Raw genomic sequence first — 18,044 nt, forward strand, 5'->3', positions numbered from 1 at the left:
GCTTTTTTCCTCCAGCTCCCTTAATTCTTTTTTTGACATTTTTATGCCTTCATTAGACAGCAATAAGAGGGAGATGACACAAAATTAGGAAGAAAGAGATACAACAAAGGTCCCCAGATGGAGTTAAACCAGGGGTGTTGCAGTTCATGGTTAACATATTCTCTTAGCCACAGAGGTGCCCCCAAATCCCAAATAATTATCTGTTCCAAACATTTCTTTCCTGTCTCCCCTCATCCATCTAATTATCTGCTTTCCAAAAGTATGAATACATTTAAATACACTATAAATACACTAATAAATTACACTAATGTTTCCCATTAGAATTAAAAGCAAAAATCATCTATGTAATATAAACAATATTCCCATGTCATTATCATGGAAACTAAAAGACAGAAAGCAATTTTCTGCGAGCAGGTCCAACCTACATATTCATTTTCTCACCGTATAGCAAACAGCAGAGCCACAGCCTCCAGCAGGGCAGCTACAGCAGTCAGAACGATGGCTGGTGTGGATGGAGTCAGCTGGGTGACTAGCGGTCGAAGGAAACAGGCCAGTGACAGAGCCAGAAACACTGAACAGCATAACAGCATGTCCAGGAAAGAACTGAATGTTGGACTGGCAACAGTCTGCACCGCTGCTTGCGTCTCCACCTGGGACAGAACAGGAAGAGAAGGAGAAAATCAAAATAGATATAAGAATATGAATAAACATACACATAAGGATGAGGTATTAATGAAAATTAGTCAGTGGAAATAGTATTTGTTATTTTAGGACATCTTTTCAAAGAGCAAAAACGCATGGAAAAAAAAGTCTCATCGTTAAGGATGAGTTGGAAATGAATTATCAAACAATCAATAATAATTTAATGACTTAAGTAAGTGTGTACTGAAAACTATCTCCATTCACATAACAGTGACTCACTATACTTACCAATGTAACAACAGATGCAGCTATGACAATATAAAAATGCACTTCTGATGTTACACCAGCAGAGGGCATCACAACCTCATACAAAACTACTTTTAAGGTCCTGCAGTGATTTTTCTTTGCCGCAGTCTTCACCGGTCTGGTCATAACGCAGCAGTGCTAACAGGCTTCCCAGACAAGACAGAGATCCACAGAGAAACGCAAACAGGCAAAACGACAAACATGTACAAACACAGGCAGATTCCACACCCACATGTAAGGACAACAGAGATTGGATAACTGGAATCATATGAAGACACTGGTTTTCTATGAGTGTGTTGTAAAACTCTGAGCGATCGTGGGATCGCTGTCAGGCATGGCATACATGGATAAAGTCAAAAATACGCAGACACACTCACGTGTGAATGCACACTTGTTAAACACACAGGCATGCAGGCACCATTGTGTCACACACACAAAACAACTCACACACACCTCCTCCTGGAAGCTTATCCGGTAAGCAGACTCCAGGGTCCTCTCCAGGAAGGTGAGGCTCAGCTTGTTTATTGGAGGTCTGTAGAAATAGTCCTTCATAAGGCTGTCACAAGCAGAGAGGAAAGTCAGTATAAATTATGTTCAGTGTTACAATAACTATCTTAAAAGCAGCTGACAAATTCACAATAATTGGCTTCATCCACTAATCTAACATCCATTATTATTAACTCTTTTTAGCACTCACCTGTCTTCTTTGATAACATCCACAAAGTGGGCATCACTCCTCTCCCTGAAGTTCTTGGATCGTAAAGGGATGAGCGCTGAGTGGTCCATGCCCATGGCTCCTCCACTCCATGTCTTCTTCTCCTTCTCCTGCAGCATCTCACACAGTGACGTCTGGCTGTTGTTCAAAGCTTCCAGCCGAGGACTGAGCAGGCCGTTCAGAGCCTTTGGGCTGCGTCCTGCAGAAACCACTGGGGAGCACTTAAGAATTGTAGATTCCTAGGGTGAAAAGAGGAGAGAGAGGGGTACTGTATCTCCAAATATTATATCAGTATGGCCAGTAATATTAGGAGGCAGTCCATACAATGTATTAAGCTAAAAAGTTTAAAGAAAGTACTACAGTAACACACTTTTATGTGCACGTGTCTGTGGCACACTTTAACTGGGACTCATGGAGTTCTATTTCTTTGAACTATTTTTGAGTCCTTTTTGCTGCTGGGCATGAGCAAATGAAACCAGACTTGGTTTATGATTGGCCCCAATAAACTGATGGAAAAATAATTACATAAAATATTTTATATTGGACAGACACAGACTCTTGTTCACAATGAAGAAGTCAAACATTTATCATCTTAGATAAACAGTTAAAAGTCTCATCTGTGTAGTTCAGATGATAACAACAGGCTAACCTTGCTGCTACTGGTCTTGTGGTCGTCATGGCAGCCATTGTGCACCGTTCCTTCTTCCAGAACCTGATCCTCCCCTGGTATTAGGACCACACTGCAGGATAGACAGGGAGACTGCAGGGAGGTAGAGATCGGAAGGGGACAGAACGGGAGGGAGATGCAGCATATGGGTGCAAGAAAGAAGAAAGAGAATGAATAAATTTGAAAGATACAGATCAAGGAAAGCACAGGAGCAGAGAAAAACATGAAGAGACGGCAAGAGATTGAGATCAAGGAGGATGACAAAATGACAAAAGGGAGATGACAAAACACATGTATCAGCAGTGATCACCACAGCACTGCGGCAACAAAGGGACAAAACTTGTCACTTAAACATAGGGATGCAGTGACAAGTCTTTCACTCATTTTACTGGCTTTATTATTTATTTCAGTGCTGAGCGGCAGCAGCCACTGAGAAACGGATGTGCAGATGGAAAGTAAACAAGAGCTGTCTGCATGGGCTCATGATCTTTATTCTCATCCCACTCACCCTCTTCAAACAGAATGGAAAGTGTGCGTATGATAGAGAGAGAGAGAGAGAGAGAGAGAGAGAGAGAGAGAGGTTTGTGCGATAGTTATGCTGCGCTATGACTGACCATGACACTGACACGTGCGAGGAGTATTGAGATGCCAAAACACACACACGTACATAATGTAAACACACAGAGATTGCACGCTCTGTGTACCTACATGCTACATTAAACGTGCAAACATTCATTACTACACCTGGCCTATAAATCCTTTCACACCATTCAAATGTCGTTAAGCCTTTTTGAAGATCCATGAGTGTGATCCTTCACAATGAGCCGTATCTGTATTTGTGTGTGAGCCATGCACAAGATGAAAAGCTGTAAACGGAGGAGTCATCAGGCAGAAATGCTCGAGAAGGGCTCCCCGTCTCCCTGTTTGAGTGAGCTCATTACCAAACCGAGGACCCCCACTGATTCTCCTGTCTCCCATCATCTTCTATCCTCTTCGTACTCTTTTTTTTTTTTTTACACCCTCAGCTACCCCTCCCCCGCTCCACCTTGTCTGGCAGAGAGCTGAAAGATCTGTGCCTGGATCATGCAGTGCACGTGTACAGAGAAAGGAGGATTAATTGGGGTGAATATAAAATACAGTGATGCAGGGTTTTAAGGGTAATTATAAAGAAATAACGTGTTGCAGGGTTACGGTGAGTCCAGTATGACCTCGTGGCACATTTTGGAAGCGAATGAGAAATTCCCCTTGAAGGCATGGCTAAGGAGGACATAATGGATGGACATGTTCTGGGTTGATGAGCACTACGGGTCAGTTATTATGTAGATGGCTGGCTGGGGAGAATAGTGCTTTGGGTTGCCTAATTAATAAGATCTTGCTGTTTTATTCTCAGATTCTTATTAATAAGGATTTAATTAGGACTGGGGTGCTACACAAGTGGGACATGAAGGCATGTGTGAAGGTGCACACATACAGGTGCACATAAACTGAAAAGGGAGATCAAAAAATATGCTCTAACTATGCAAGGCGCCCAAGGTTAAGATCATGTAATTACATGGAACAAATGGAAAACTTAAGATGCAGGGTAATGGCACGGATGGAAGCTATTCTGTTTCTTTTTCACTTCCTCAAGGTGAGTCAAAAGGAAACTCTTTGCATGCAAAAAAAAAAAAAATCAAAATATTTAATAAAGCTTCTGCAACACCCACATAAACAAAAGCACAGTGAGAGCAGAGATGAGGCTGTAGAGGCTGTAGGAGAACATGCAGCTCAGAATTCTTCCTCAGGCAATATATTTGTGCAGTGGAAAATGATCCTAGAAATATACTTACTCGCTCAACCTACATTTTCTCAGATATGGTGTGCACTCACCTTGGCTTTGTCAGGGGGTAGGGTGCCGGCTGAAGGGCCTCCATCAGGCGTGTGCGCCCTGGACGTGGGGCACCGAGGATCTGCATTCTCTGGTCCAGCCAACCCCAACTGGGAGCAGCTACAGTGAGAGTGTGGCTCTATTTTCCTACCAGAGATCAGGTAGGTCCTAAGGCCTAGAGAGAGACACAAAGAGAGAGGAGTGAGTGATGTCACTGGCAGATCAGTTCTTATTCTCAGCTGTAAGAGGAACAGGCCTGAACTGTGTGGATGAAGGTCTTGTTATTTGTGGAGTTGCTTTAGGATTCAGCAGAAGCTCAGTACCCAGCAGGATGAATTCTCTCTGTGAATTATATAAGAAAAAGTCCTGGCAGAAACCCAGAGTCAAGAAAGGATGAAGCACTGAATATCAATCTCTCTCAGTTGATAAAGCCAAGGTCATACACATGAGTTGTTCTTGTTTCCATATACATAAACATGACATGTGGTGCTTTTACGGTGGATTTTTTTTTTCTCTTATTCAAAATATGACAGATGAGAATAATTGAGTGCTAAAGAGACACAACAACATACACAGCCAACACTTCTTTCAAGGTCCACAGATTTATTTTTCTCCACTGTCATTTCTTTTTCACCCTCCTCTTCACACACATTTCTCTCCTCCTCCTCCTCCATAAGCTGAGGAGGAATTTCTGTGTAGAATTGATGAAATCCTCTCATATATCCTTCTTAATCTATTTTCTCTGTGATGAGATAATTACTCTTTAACGTATATGTCATACAGGTGCATGTGTGGATTTCATGCATGTGTGTCTGCTGACCATGAGATGGTTCCACTTTCAGACACAACAGGCCAGGGCCAAATATTTGAACACCTGCGTCCTCCCTCGTCTATCAGCGTGTTATCATTTCCATCGGTCCTAAAAGTGTGTGTATGTGTTTGTGCAACCTTTGGCCCAAAATTCAGCTGACCAGTTCACTAAAAATAATGATAAGATGTGGTAATTTTGAGATCAGTTCTTTTAATTAACTGTTGATAGACACAAGGTGTTTGACTTGCTTCGCTGACAAAACATAGATGCATTGAAATGCAGAAAGTTGTTTACTTCACACTCTCAGTAAGATTTCTTCTTTTGTTTCTACAGCCTTAGACCTCTGAGTCACCAGGAAGCTCCCACTGAGTGATTTTAATCATGATTGCAGACATATGGCCCACTTCCTGTTTGGGTCTTTGTTGCCAACTTTGTCGCTCAGATAGATACATAGACAGAGGCTGTGGCTATTGAGTCAACCTCACTGACACCAAAGAGACCGAATGTATGTGACTGAACATTCATCATTTTTTCCCCCTCTGTCTGCAACACAGTTTTTTGTCACAAGACAAGGGTGACAAGCCGCAACCACAATAACAGTTGGCTGTGTGTATTAGTCAGTAACACAGGTAAGTACCTGTGACCGTGTGCGTAGCCACATTATTCAACAGTCAGTGAAGCCGCAGCCTCAGGCTCTGAGCATTGTCTGCCCTAAGTACTTCAGACAAGCCTGCCACTGCCTCGCCTCGACGGAGCCACCCTGAGGCTGCACTCTCTGACACATCACACACACACACACACACACACACACACACACACACACACACACACACACACACACACACACACACAGAAAGACTGCACACATGGCACAAGTAGACTGAGACTCTTTTGCAAAGATACACACATAATTTAATGGACAAAAAAATTAGATAAGTAAGAAGCAGACACAAAAAAAAAGAAAGTAACATGCAAACAAAGAGACAGATGTAAACACAAGTGCTATTATGAGACCTTCACAAAAGCACTCCCCCTCCAACCACCTACACACCCAGTCAAACATATAAACGCACAGCTAGCGGAGGTGTGGATAGACAGCTTCGCTCTAGCTGGGTCGATAGCCAGGTGGATCAGGATTCAAGGATGAGAAATGAAGGCGGTAAACAGCAGTGACAAAGAACTAATTCCCCACACCAGTGATGCAGAATGGCGCAGCAGACGAGAAGAAGGCGGCAGGAAACTAAGGGGAGCTTATCACTGCTTCTGACAAATGAGAATGTGCGAGTGGGACTGTGTGTCAAATACGGATCCAGAGACACAAACACACGATGCACACACTGATGACTGATTTCATTAGCTTGCTAATCAAATCCTTCCCTGCCTCCTACCATGACATACACTGACTTCTGCTTCTGCTCATGGGTCAATGGGGTTATTTTTTTCCTTCCCTTTCTGTTTGTTTCCTTTTCTTCTGTCTTTCCCTCAATATCTCTGAGGACAAACTGGCTGCCTGTGACACTGAGTGCTCTTTCAACACATACAAGTACCACAGGTTAAGATAGCTTGAAATGAAATATGGAAAAACAGCAAAGAGATGTCAAACGGTGCCTCATTTTGCCTCAGCACTGTGGGTAGAGAGATGCATAGGTGTTTTTTTTCCTGTCTGTTCACTCAGCCAGATTGGGAGCATCTGAGTCAGAGAAACAGTCATGGCCGTTTTCAGTTGAAGCACATAAAGCTATAAAAGTAGAAGTCACACTGTATTATTTATTAATATATTTAGAGTCATGATTAATACAAATCCTATATTGTCTGCAAAACCAATGGTGCTTGCTGAGTAATAATAAAACTGAATAAGACGAGGACAAAGCCGAATCCACCTAAACAAAAATCGCTGGACCATTCAGCTCCATTCCCCCAATACTGTAACAGCTTATTAAAAATAATGAAGTGTTTAAAGCTGGATAATATGCGCACCAACACATTACCAGAGAGAAAGGGTGGAGAAGACTTAATAGTGAATGAAAGAATGATGACCTAATATAAAAAACACAGTTAATTAGATAATTACAAAGAAGATGCCAGAGACGAATGCAAATGAATAAAACAACACAGGAGTAAAATGGGTCAAGACTAATAAATAAATAAAACTCACACATCAAAATAAATGTGTTGCCGGCTTGATTTTAGAAAACATACAGAGACTTCATTCATCAGACTTCATAACATAGGTAAGAAATATCTCAATTTGGCCTTCAGTGCACCCCTTTCATCAGATTAAAGAAGAGAAACATGGGTAGTGCTTAAAAGACGGCGATCCATGGCCATCCCTTTCACATGTGGTCGTATGTTACACTGATCCCATCTTGCGGCCAGACAGCTTGTTTCAGGAAATCATTTCACATGGCAGAGCCCTGACAGCCAGAGAAGAGCAAGATAAATCGACCACAGGGGCTCGCAGAGATGTACGCTGTGTTATCTGAGTGTGTTTGTATGAGAGGTTACGTGAGTTCAAGTGTCTGCAGATGTGTGTGTTTGTGTTCCCGTTCCTGGCCATTCTAGGACAATCTCTCGTCTTTACGATCCAACCTTGTGGCAGCTGAAATTGCAATGTTGTCAGGCAGTAAATTGTGGCTCTGATAAACTGGGCTGAACAGGGTCCAACATCATCAGAATACAGCTGTGCTTTTTGGCCTCACGGCAGGGAAAAAAGGTCAGGAAACGTCATGCTGTGTGTTCAGATTGATGTCTCTTGTTTCTTTCCAGCTGAGTGTGTGTGTGTGAGTCCGTCCGTTCACTTGTCTGTCTGTGCGGATCTGTTTGATGATCTGTGATGCAGGTACATTTGTGTATTGGCCTCTCTCCATCTCTGATGACCCTGGGCTAATTGAAGAGCATCATTAGTGGCAGCCTTTGGGCATTATGGGACTTGAAGTGTCCTGTCCTGTGCTATCAACTGACAGGGAACAGTAGATAACCTTTCCCCATGAGAGCCCAGTCACATTATCTCCTTCTCCAATCCCCTTTGTTCAGGACAGAGGAGAGTGACATGAAAAAAGCACTTTGCAAACAAACAACACCATCGCCTCCACTCCTCCCTTACTCTCACCTCGTCGCAGCACGCCCAAGCTCTTCTGTGACAAAGGCCGCCCCTGAACCCCCTCTTTCTGTGATGAGAGAGGGGTTGGGTGTGCCAAACAAATATACACAAAAAACAGTGGATACGACACACACATCGTCACTGCAGTGGTCATTCCATATACTGCCACTTCCATTAGCCCTGAACAGATGGAAGGACAACTGGCTTGAATACAAACTATCAGGTACAAAAAGCCTGACTTCTACATACCCTTACACTGTCCTATATACCACAAAGCACACAGAAAAAGACAGAATAAAAGATAGAAGGCCAAATGGTTATTCAAGCAAAAAAAATCTAATCTTACCCTTGGGATATACAACAGACAAAAAGAAGAATAGATAAATTGTGTTTAAAAAAAAAAGACAGGCCCACCAATTCTACAGGCACAGTGGCTATAAAAATGAAACTTTTTTGGTTGTTTATCACAAAGCACCATCATTCCTTTCAATTCCCATTTGCAACCCGAGTGGGACTGAGCAGCCAATGCTGCTGTCTCAGGGAGGTTTACTAAAAGCCGCAGAACAAGAGGGCAACGGAGAGGGAAGGAGAGTTGGCACGGCAGATACGCTTGAATCAGCACACACACACACAAACACAAACATATCATGTGCCTGATCTTCCGATAATGACAGGTTTGCCTTCCAGGGCCAGGTATGGGAGCAGGAGGGCAGTGGAGCAGGTGGCGCACAGAAACTAGCACTGCTAGGCTGGGCAGCTCTCCATGCCAGTTGGCACTGCCAACCAGCAACCTAAACCCCCCACAACCCCTTCTCACTCCACTGCGTCCCGATCCTGGGATATATTGTACATCCTGTCCCTGTTGGGGGAAGAGGACAGGAGGAACAGGAGGAAACCTGTCCAGTATGACAGCCTGTTTAGGAGGACTTTATTAGCCCTTTATTAGTGGCTTGGTTTGCAGAGGAGAGGAAAGGGAAATGAGGGGTAAGAATAGCAGAGATTTAAGGAACAATTCAAGTAGACAAAGATGGAGCTAGGACGAAGAGAAGTAGAGACTAGAAAGAGGCTGTGAATTTGTGGTAGTAGTGGTGGAATTAAATATTTTGTGTGCGCTGTCTGTGAGTGAACCCATTCAGTCAGATAACATGAAAGACACATATGCATTTTTCATGAGGAATCACCAAGGGACTCACACTGTCATATCTGACAGTAAAAGGAGGTGCAGAGAGTTTGTGTGTGTCTCCCGAGATGAGGATGGGTGGGGGAGGGCGAGGGTGAGCGTTGACCTTCCTCTTTGCAGCTGAACACTTCTGCTGAGCCCCGGTAACTTCTGAGGCATTAAAGGACATGTAAGAAGGTGAGCAGAATTATTCACAATGTCGAATGCCAGAGAATGTCAAGCAGAGGGAGACGTGTCAACAGAGAGAGCTGTTTCACATGCTGACTTTGCCAATAACTGACTGTCTTCTTAATAATATATAAGAGAGGATGTTTCATGCTTATCTCCATTTACTACATGCACAAACATGCAAGATGAGCAAAATGCTGATTCTGTTAAAAATAGATTGTGTTTGTGTGTGCACATGTACTGCACCTAATATGACTAGGGATGGTCATAGTATCCTACCGCTGATAGATTTACAGTAGAGATATGATGATACTGGGAGACAACAGAGGTTTTTCAACCTGTTGAGATTCTGCTACTGTTTCTACTGAGGTATCTATCCCTTTAATATCTGTGGTAGTATACAGTAATTGTGGGTGGTGTTGCAAATCGATGAGCAGGACTGCTTTACAGCAAAATTTGATCTACAGGGTTTCATCAATGTGATACAGCACTTTAATTTGCCAGGTCTTTAAATTCACTGGATTACCCTAAATAAAATTCCAAGTGGTTATTCTATCTATGAATGTCTCAGTTGAAATCCTAGAACATATATCAATACTGCCATATAAAAGTATGTATACCGTGATAGAAGGTCTATGCATATTGGTCATAAATCACTGCTTTTATAATGTGCTTCACAGCATCAAGAGTATCAAAATTTCTAACTACTTTTATTCTTCTATTTTCCCATAACCGTGCTGTTACTGGCTATATTTTTAAACTAAAAAGTATTGTTTTTCCTTTTTTTCTTTTATTTCATTCATTGTTTCATGTTTGTCTGAGTAAATTATTAGAAAAAAAAAGAGATATCAAACAAATAGAAAAAAACAAAACACATCCTGTAACAGACAACATCCTGCTAACTATGTAATGGAAACTACTCTGATGAGATCTTAGGCTACCGTTTCAAAAACATTGCGACAGCCTTGTTCTACATTATCAGCAAACAAAAACATATAAAAAAAAAAGTAGGAGCACTTTGCAGTGATGGATATGCAAAGCAGACTTGCATGAGGTAATGTTTCAGAAACCACGTGCCTTCTTGTTCTTCAGAAATTCCTCAGAGCTCTGAAAAAGGCATGTTGTTACCAGTTTCCATATCAGTCTCCATTTGAAAGTGCTCCTGCTTCTTTTTCAAGTTATTATTTTTGTTTGCTGCCCAATGCACGTCATGTGCAGCAGAGCATACTTCCCTGCAGGCTTGATTGCGTAAGCTACTCAAAATTCTTATTTTGCAACTTTGAAACAACATCTATTAAATCATATTATGCTGTTGAAGTGGGTAAGACTTTAAGACTATTTAGAACTAATGAGTTGGTAGTCAAGTAACATAAAAAACATTTTTCTGTAGCACCGAATATTGGTGCTTGACAAAAAAGGTGCCTAACATGTACAGTATCAGTAAAGGTTTGGACACACTTCCTCATTTAAAGGAATAGGAAGGTTTGTCCAAATTTTTGACTGGTACTGCACACATCAAACTCATAGAAACACAGCTAAACCAATAGAGTTTTTTCCCAACATTCAGAGACACCAGATAACGCACAGTGACCTCTTGGTACGAGTTACATAAGTTCATAAAGAGAAACGGCAAATCTTGCACACCACCTGGGTTTTTTCAGCACATTATCCATTTCAGTTGTGAGTGAAAAACACGTCTCTAAACTGTGGGTTACATCAGAGTGCTTCTCTGCGTACACACAAACACACTCTCCAGCACAACAAGCCATACTGAAGTCTTCCAACTTCCCGTTGCAATCAACAAAATCTGTCGATATCCTTCCCCTCTCTCTGCCCCTCAGTGCTGTAAACAGGGGTGGCACTATAACAAAAGTTCCATATTTGGCTGTTGTTGTTCTTTTTCCTGGCTTCAATCCCGCCCTACCACGGCTCACTCAAAATGACAATAGAAACACTTGACATCTCTCCAAAGTATTTAACTCTCGCTTGGCTGTGTCTGTCTCTTACTCCCTGTGCTCGTTTTATATTCTGTGCCTCCGATCCCTCCATCCTTGACAGCCCAAGGCTGCCATGGTCTGCTGGCAGAACAATAGATACAGTTGACATCCCTCCAGAATCTCTAACCCCCCTCCCCTCACCTTTTGCTCAGTGGCCTGTGTTTTCTCCCTGTTTTGTCAATCTCACTGTAACTCACTATCTGTCTTTCCCTCTCTCCGTCCCAAATCCAACTCTCCTCCCCGTTCTTTTGTGTCCGAGCCAATATCCGTTTGCCTCATCACCACCCAGGCTTAAAGAGCTCTCCACTGTGAAGAATTGCTCCGGCTGACATCATCTCAAAAGCTCACTTTCCATCTCATCTTTTTTACACTGTCTTACTCTCCTCTGTCAAACCCTTCACCCGTGCACGCTCCTTTGAATGCGAATGCCCCCACCCTCTTTTCATCTCTCTCATAATGGTCACCATATGGCTCTCCATATGCCATTCAGCACATCTGTCCACCCTGCAGAAATATCCATATGAACAAGCACTTTTCAAACTTTACCTTTATCATAAAAACAAGTTAGGAAGTTTGCCACAGAGGTATCTGATTTCACTTGTTTCCCATGTAGCTCAATCTGTTTCAAAGATCTTTTTGAATCAGTTGTAATTTTCTTCATAGTGGTGATCTGCCTTGCGTTGTCTTGTTTCATAATATAAGTGGAATTATCCTCATTCAATCTTTTACTTGTTTTAAGAAAAGATTTAAGGAGAAGACAATGAGTGTGAACCCCTTTGGAATCAACTTAAGCATCAGATACTGAAGCAGTGTGCTTTGTGGAGTATTGTGTGGGAAGTCCCAGCCCAGTGCATCAACATTTATGTTTAAAATCTCTCCTAATTACTTAATTTTACAAGCAAGTCTTTGTATGATGTCCTTAACTCCTTTTCAGGAGTTCATTCCTCCTACTTTTATTCTTGACCTTCTTGTTTTAAGAGACTAACCAATTTTAATGTGTTTGGATCCTTTCAATAATTATGTAATATACTTTTTTTGGTCTATAAAACATTTTGAACTTTGGTTTTGAAAACTGCTATAACTAAAACTATTAAAACATTTTGAGGACAAAGAGCTAAAAGTCTTCCTCTACCTCATGATGACATAAACCATTGGTTTTAACGACCCTTCGACTTTTTCAGACAGCTGTCTTCATCTCACAAAACCACTTAAAATAAAATAACCATGAAAAGGAAGAATTTCTAATTTATTCCTGACCAGGAGATGACACACAACTAAAAGAAACAAACAACGTCTCTGTGACTATCCTGCTTCTAACTGAAATTCGATTTCATCTCATGCTGAATTATCACAGCCTGAGATCCTATTGACCCACAACTATGAGCAGTGCTCCTTCATCGATTAAACAGTGACCGAGTCTATGGCTGTGGGTAAATGATCAGAGTGAACAGCCAACACAGACACAAACATCTCCCTCCCGCTCACACTCCTCCACTCATACTCTTCTCCTCTAATATCACAGACTGCGCTTACTCAACACTTCGGGTAATGGCATCTTCACCGTAAGTTGATGATGAAAATGTTCTAGATCTTCTGCTGAGCACGGCACCGCTCCCCGAGGACTCTTTATCTAAAACAGGCTAATAAAGCTGGAGTAAATGAAGATGCTAACTACAAGCTCAGATTCCACCAAAGAAAGCCTGAATCATATTTTGGCTCAGACACAGAGACAGACAGTTATTTGCACTGTTGACCAACATCCTCTTAAAAAGCAGAACCGACAGGTTCGTTAAATCTCACGGTCAAGCACAGAGAGGAAGGCTGGAAACAAGTTGATATGCAGCCTGTTGATATAAGCGTTGCTGTAATGTTTGTTGATGAAAGTGTCGTTTCAAACAGCGGAGGCAGCATTCTGACTCAACGGTTACAGAATGAGACAGCAGCAAGATGGAGGCTAGAAAAAGGTAGAAAGCCAAGAGGGCAGAAGAGTGACCTGAAGAGACGGACTGAAAGTGATTATAGGATGGGGAGTGACCTCTGCCGGGAATACATTTGATACTTAGCACGCGCACACACACACACACAACCACACATACACACATGCAGTAAGTCAGCAATGGCCTTTAGGAGTGACAGCATGGGGGATTCCTGGGCAAAGTATGTGGAAGAAGGAGCAGCTGACAGGTGGCGGAGACACAGGAGGTCTGTCCTACACTGAAGCCAACAGATGGCGCTAAACCTAAGACAGGCTCAACTCACTTTTTTTTTAAAAAAATTCTAAGATATGATAGCAGTATCAGCCTCACAAATCCAGTACCAGTCAAGCTATATCATACATTAGACATGCAAACAACATTTTCATTTTAAATGTATGTATCAATAATCTTTTTTGACTGATCAGTTCATCATTTGGTCAACAATAATCTTCTAAATTGCTTTTTATCTGACCAACAGTACAAAAATACGATGATGTCACAGAGAAAAGCAGGCAAATCAAATGTAAATCAGCAAATTTATGGCATTTTCATGATGTATTACTAATCAGTTACCAAAATTGTCATCTATTAAGTGTCACTGACTAATTGTTTGAGCTCTAGTATGCCAACAAGCACACTCACTCCCACATGTAGTGACTGGGCCATGTAAGAAGAGAGTTATATAACATCAAAATGATAAAGGAGGAGACCTTTGAATATCGAAGATTAATAATCTAAGTCCACATACCACAGAAATATGGGTACAGAAAAGATTATAGGAATGTGAAGAGGAGAGGAAGAAGAAAGGGTGGCGAGGAAGAAAAGAGGCTCAGAAGTGAGATGAAGAAAATGAATATAAAAGAGAGACAAGCATTGCAACATACAGGCTTCCTCATCCTTAGAGCAGAGAGAGCTGAAACTGTGCTTAGATACCACAATGCATTTCACGGTCTGCACTGCTAATAATAAAATACTTCACAGTCATTTATAAGACAGACACAGTGCACATGAATACACAACATAACAAAATAATTCACTGCATGACACACACTTTTACTGTACACACACACACAAACACGCACATTCAATCCGTGCAGGGTGAGTGCAGTAGCGGGCTCCAGGGTTGACTGGCTCCCCGTCATCTTCCCTCATTCATAATTCACACAGCCATTTATCACACACACACTCCCTGCCGTGCACACTAACGAGTCACTACAGCCGCAAACATGGACAGGGTGCGGCTGCATGGGTGGGTGTTTGCATTAAGTGTATGCAAAGAGCAGAAAGTGTGTGTGTGTGTGTGTGTGTGTGTGTGTGTGTGTGTGTATAGGTGAGTGGGTGTGGGTTTTTTTTGTGTGTCACCTTAAGAGTGAGCTCCATCCATCAATGTCAGTGAATGCAAGTGTGCATCTGTTAGGAGGAGTGCTGGCATTTTCTGTACCCTTGATCACAAGGGAGAAAAGCTCAGGATGCATCAATGAGTCATGATAGCCCTTTATCACCCCAGCATCTGCACAGCTGTGAGGAGGGCTGAGCACCATGCACGGGCTCAACTCATACTTTATAAGAGGAGATTTAAATGAAGTATCAAATATACAGTGAGATAGCAACAGCAGGAGAGAGAGACACACAAAGACACTTTCACATTTCTTTCACTTTTTCAAGGTTTACAAATCTTTGAGAGTCAGATTGTATGCAATTTAGTGCTGCGGAGTGTTCAGCTTATTCTTACTGGGCTCACACAAAAATAAGCCTTCACTTGGCTTTTACCACAATATGAAAGTCAGAGCTTCAGCGGAATAACGTCAATTTGGCCCATCTCTCCCAGTCAGAGCACCAGTCCTTCCATCTAAAAAAGAACCTCCAGTTTCCAGCTGACCCTCGTCCCTTTTAATAGCCTGTTGCCATGGCAATTAGCCTTGGTGGGCCCAGGGTGCAGAGCTGGAGTAAGTGTGTGTATATGTGTTTGTGTGTGTGTGTGTGTGTATGTTGCTGCAGATGGGAAATGTCCTTTCCCATGTGTTGTGCTGAGGCTGGTGTTATGACTGTGAGCCGAGTGGAGCTGCAGAAAAACCCTGAACATGATGAACCGTACAGGAGCAACTCTATCCATCTTTTTGTCACAGTCTGTAGACAGTGTTTCAGTCTCTTTTTTTCTCTCTCTTTCTTTTTTCTCACGTTTCTTTCATGCCCTTTCCTCTTTTCTCGACTCTCTCTATTTCATTCTGTCTAAGTTTGCAGGGGGGAAGTTATGTTTGCAGAAAGATATGCAAGCAGATCCTCGCAGCACATTTGCATATGTGAAAACTCCTACAGCGTACGATAACAGATTGATTTGCTGTGTGCAATCAAGAGAGAGCGACAAGAAGATTCCTTTATAATCTCTGGCTGCATAAGCATATCAAGATGGCATGATATCATTGTATCTTTGACTCTGTAAATAAGATGTTTCTTACCCTAAGGTAAAGGAAGGAGTCCAATTCTAGTGGTAATCATGTTTGCAAGCCTCTTCTATTTAGGGAGCCTGATAAATATTGCAAATGCAAATACTACAAGGAAAGCTCTTTGTGGATTTACAATACACTTTGCAATTTGGAGATAAGAAACCACATAGTCCACATAGCTAAGACATTATGTTTACTATCCTGCAGATCAACACTCCCTCCACCCTCCACCACTCACAACCTCTGTGAGGCTAATTATACCAGAAAGCAGATATCTGTCATATATGACCACCTCCACACAACAGACCAATGCATGGCTGCACTACATTAACTTACTTGCATTACCCCACCTGTTTAATGGTAGCTAATGGAGCAGCAGAAATGTGGAGGAGCCAAAGCACATTATTCTCCCATTTAACCAGACAAGATCCCCTCTGAGCATAAATGGATAGTTCGTAAGCTGACATCAATATTTGCTTTAAAAGATTATAAAGGCTGTAACAGGTCTATAATTTATTTGTATTTTCTTACACTTAGAATAAGGTTTGCCAAATATTTTGAAGTAATCATGGCTCAACAAATTGATAATACAACAATTACTGTATAAATTGCTAACAAAGCTAAAATCCCCTCCCTGGCCTATCCAGATCATATTTCATGCCACCAGAACATTATTCTTTGCAGGCACTGCAATTATATCAGTTTATATCCTTAACTTATTCTAGATTAAATTAAAAATAACAAAAGGCTTCTGAGCTAAGTGAAACGATGCGTGAAGACAGCATCTTGTGTTAACATGTTATACTCCACATGCTACATGTGCTGTGTTTTTCCTACAGGCTAAGCCATGTCAGCCTGCTCGCATGTGGCTCCTTATCAGACAGACAGTGGTGGCACTGATATCAGGCTCTCTCTTATCCACCTCGCCCTGGGTCATCTCTGTCAGACTAGATAGAGGCAGGACACTTCACCACTGAGCCATTAGGACAGCTGTCCCCTATAGGGGGACTGAGAGGTCTGCAGGGTCCTCTGACACTTGTCAGGATTAAGTGGAGCACAACAGGATACATGGATGTTCAGAGCAAAATCTCCAACAGTATCAGCTCAATGGAGAGCTCACTGGCCCATGCAGATAAGATTATTTGTAGCTCTTTGAAATAATATGTTTTCTGCTTTTCTGTTTTAGATCCCAAAACTCATTACACCCCCTGAGTACTAATCTTTTATTGCTTGCTGGGATGAAGCAGCAAGCAATACCCTTGCTGCACAATCCTCCTGAATGTGTACAGGTAGCCCAATCCTGCTGAGTAACAGCGTGACACAGCAGATAACCTAAATGACTGCAGCTATAAAATCCCGCTAATCACCACATTGTAGACCTTCAGACAACCTTGCCACAATGGCCCCATGTTTGCAGAGCATGACAAGGGATCCTGAAGCTCTGCAGACTTGCTCAGTATGATAAGGCCAAAAAGATGATAAATGGCGAGATTGTGTTGCTGCAGGCTACAATGCCATGCTGTGCTGAACTATAATACGCAGTATAGAGCAATACTGTACAATGCAGTGTGATGTATTATGCCATTAGTCTCAGCAGAGCTGTAATCTACCATGCAGAGCCAAGGTGTTCTAGGCAGGGCTCGGTCACTGCAATACAATATTGCAGCTCAGAGTCCCTCTGGCTGTTTCATTCCCCCTGGCAGTCTCTGAGCAGTCACATCCCCCTCTCAGAGTTCAGATGAAAGGGCCGCAACAGAACACAGTATGGTGTGTAACAGTAATCCCAGGATCTATTTACCAATGGTTTTATAAACCATACCAACAGCTGCCACCACAGCCTAACCACACTCTCTCCATGTCTGCCCCTCCTTACCCCATCCTATCAGTAAGCCACTTGACTCAAAGTACTCTACTTCACTATTGACCCATCACCCCCCACCCCCCACCCCGTCTACCTACAGTGGGGCTGAATGGTGTGTGCGCATACTGATTTGGACTCAAGAGTCTAGACAAAAATTAAGCCAGGTATTTGATTGCTGGCTGGGGGAGAAGACAGCTGTGTATATAATAGGGTGAAAAAGCCAAACCATTTAACTTTTTGAGTATGGCAGTGTGTATAAAGAGCACACACGCAAACACGCACACACAGCACTTTAGGTGTGAAATCCAGA

The 18,044-nt window shown here is 42.3% G+C and overlaps 1 protein-coding gene across 1 annotated transcript in view; it reads right to left on the bottom strand.

Annotated features, from left to right (window-relative positions):
• Nucleotides 1-18,044, bottom strand: part of LOC121884114 (adenylate cyclase type 9-like) — a 34,028-nt gene that overhangs the window by 8,074 nt on the left and 7,910 nt on the right. Inside the window, exons 2-6 of the mRNA XM_042392722.1 lie at nucleotides 4,200-4,372; nucleotides 2,313-2,423; nucleotides 1,646-1,902; nucleotides 1,402-1,504; nucleotides 442-650 (exon numbers count right to left, since the gene is read on the bottom strand). Of these exons, the coding sequence (XP_042248656.1) occupies nucleotides 442-650; nucleotides 1,402-1,504; nucleotides 1,646-1,902; nucleotides 2,313-2,423; nucleotides 4,200-4,372 (853 nt within the window). The remainder of the gene's footprint in view (nucleotides 1-441; nucleotides 651-1,401; nucleotides 1,505-1,645; nucleotides 1,903-2,312; nucleotides 2,424-4,199; nucleotides 4,373-18,044) is intronic.

This window comes from Thunnus maccoyii, chromosome 18, assembly GCF_910596095.1.
Source record: "Thunnus maccoyii chromosome 18, fThuMac1.1, whole genome shotgun sequence".
NCBI lineage: Eukaryota > Metazoa > Chordata > Actinopteri > Scombriformes > Scombridae > Thunnus > Thunnus maccoyii.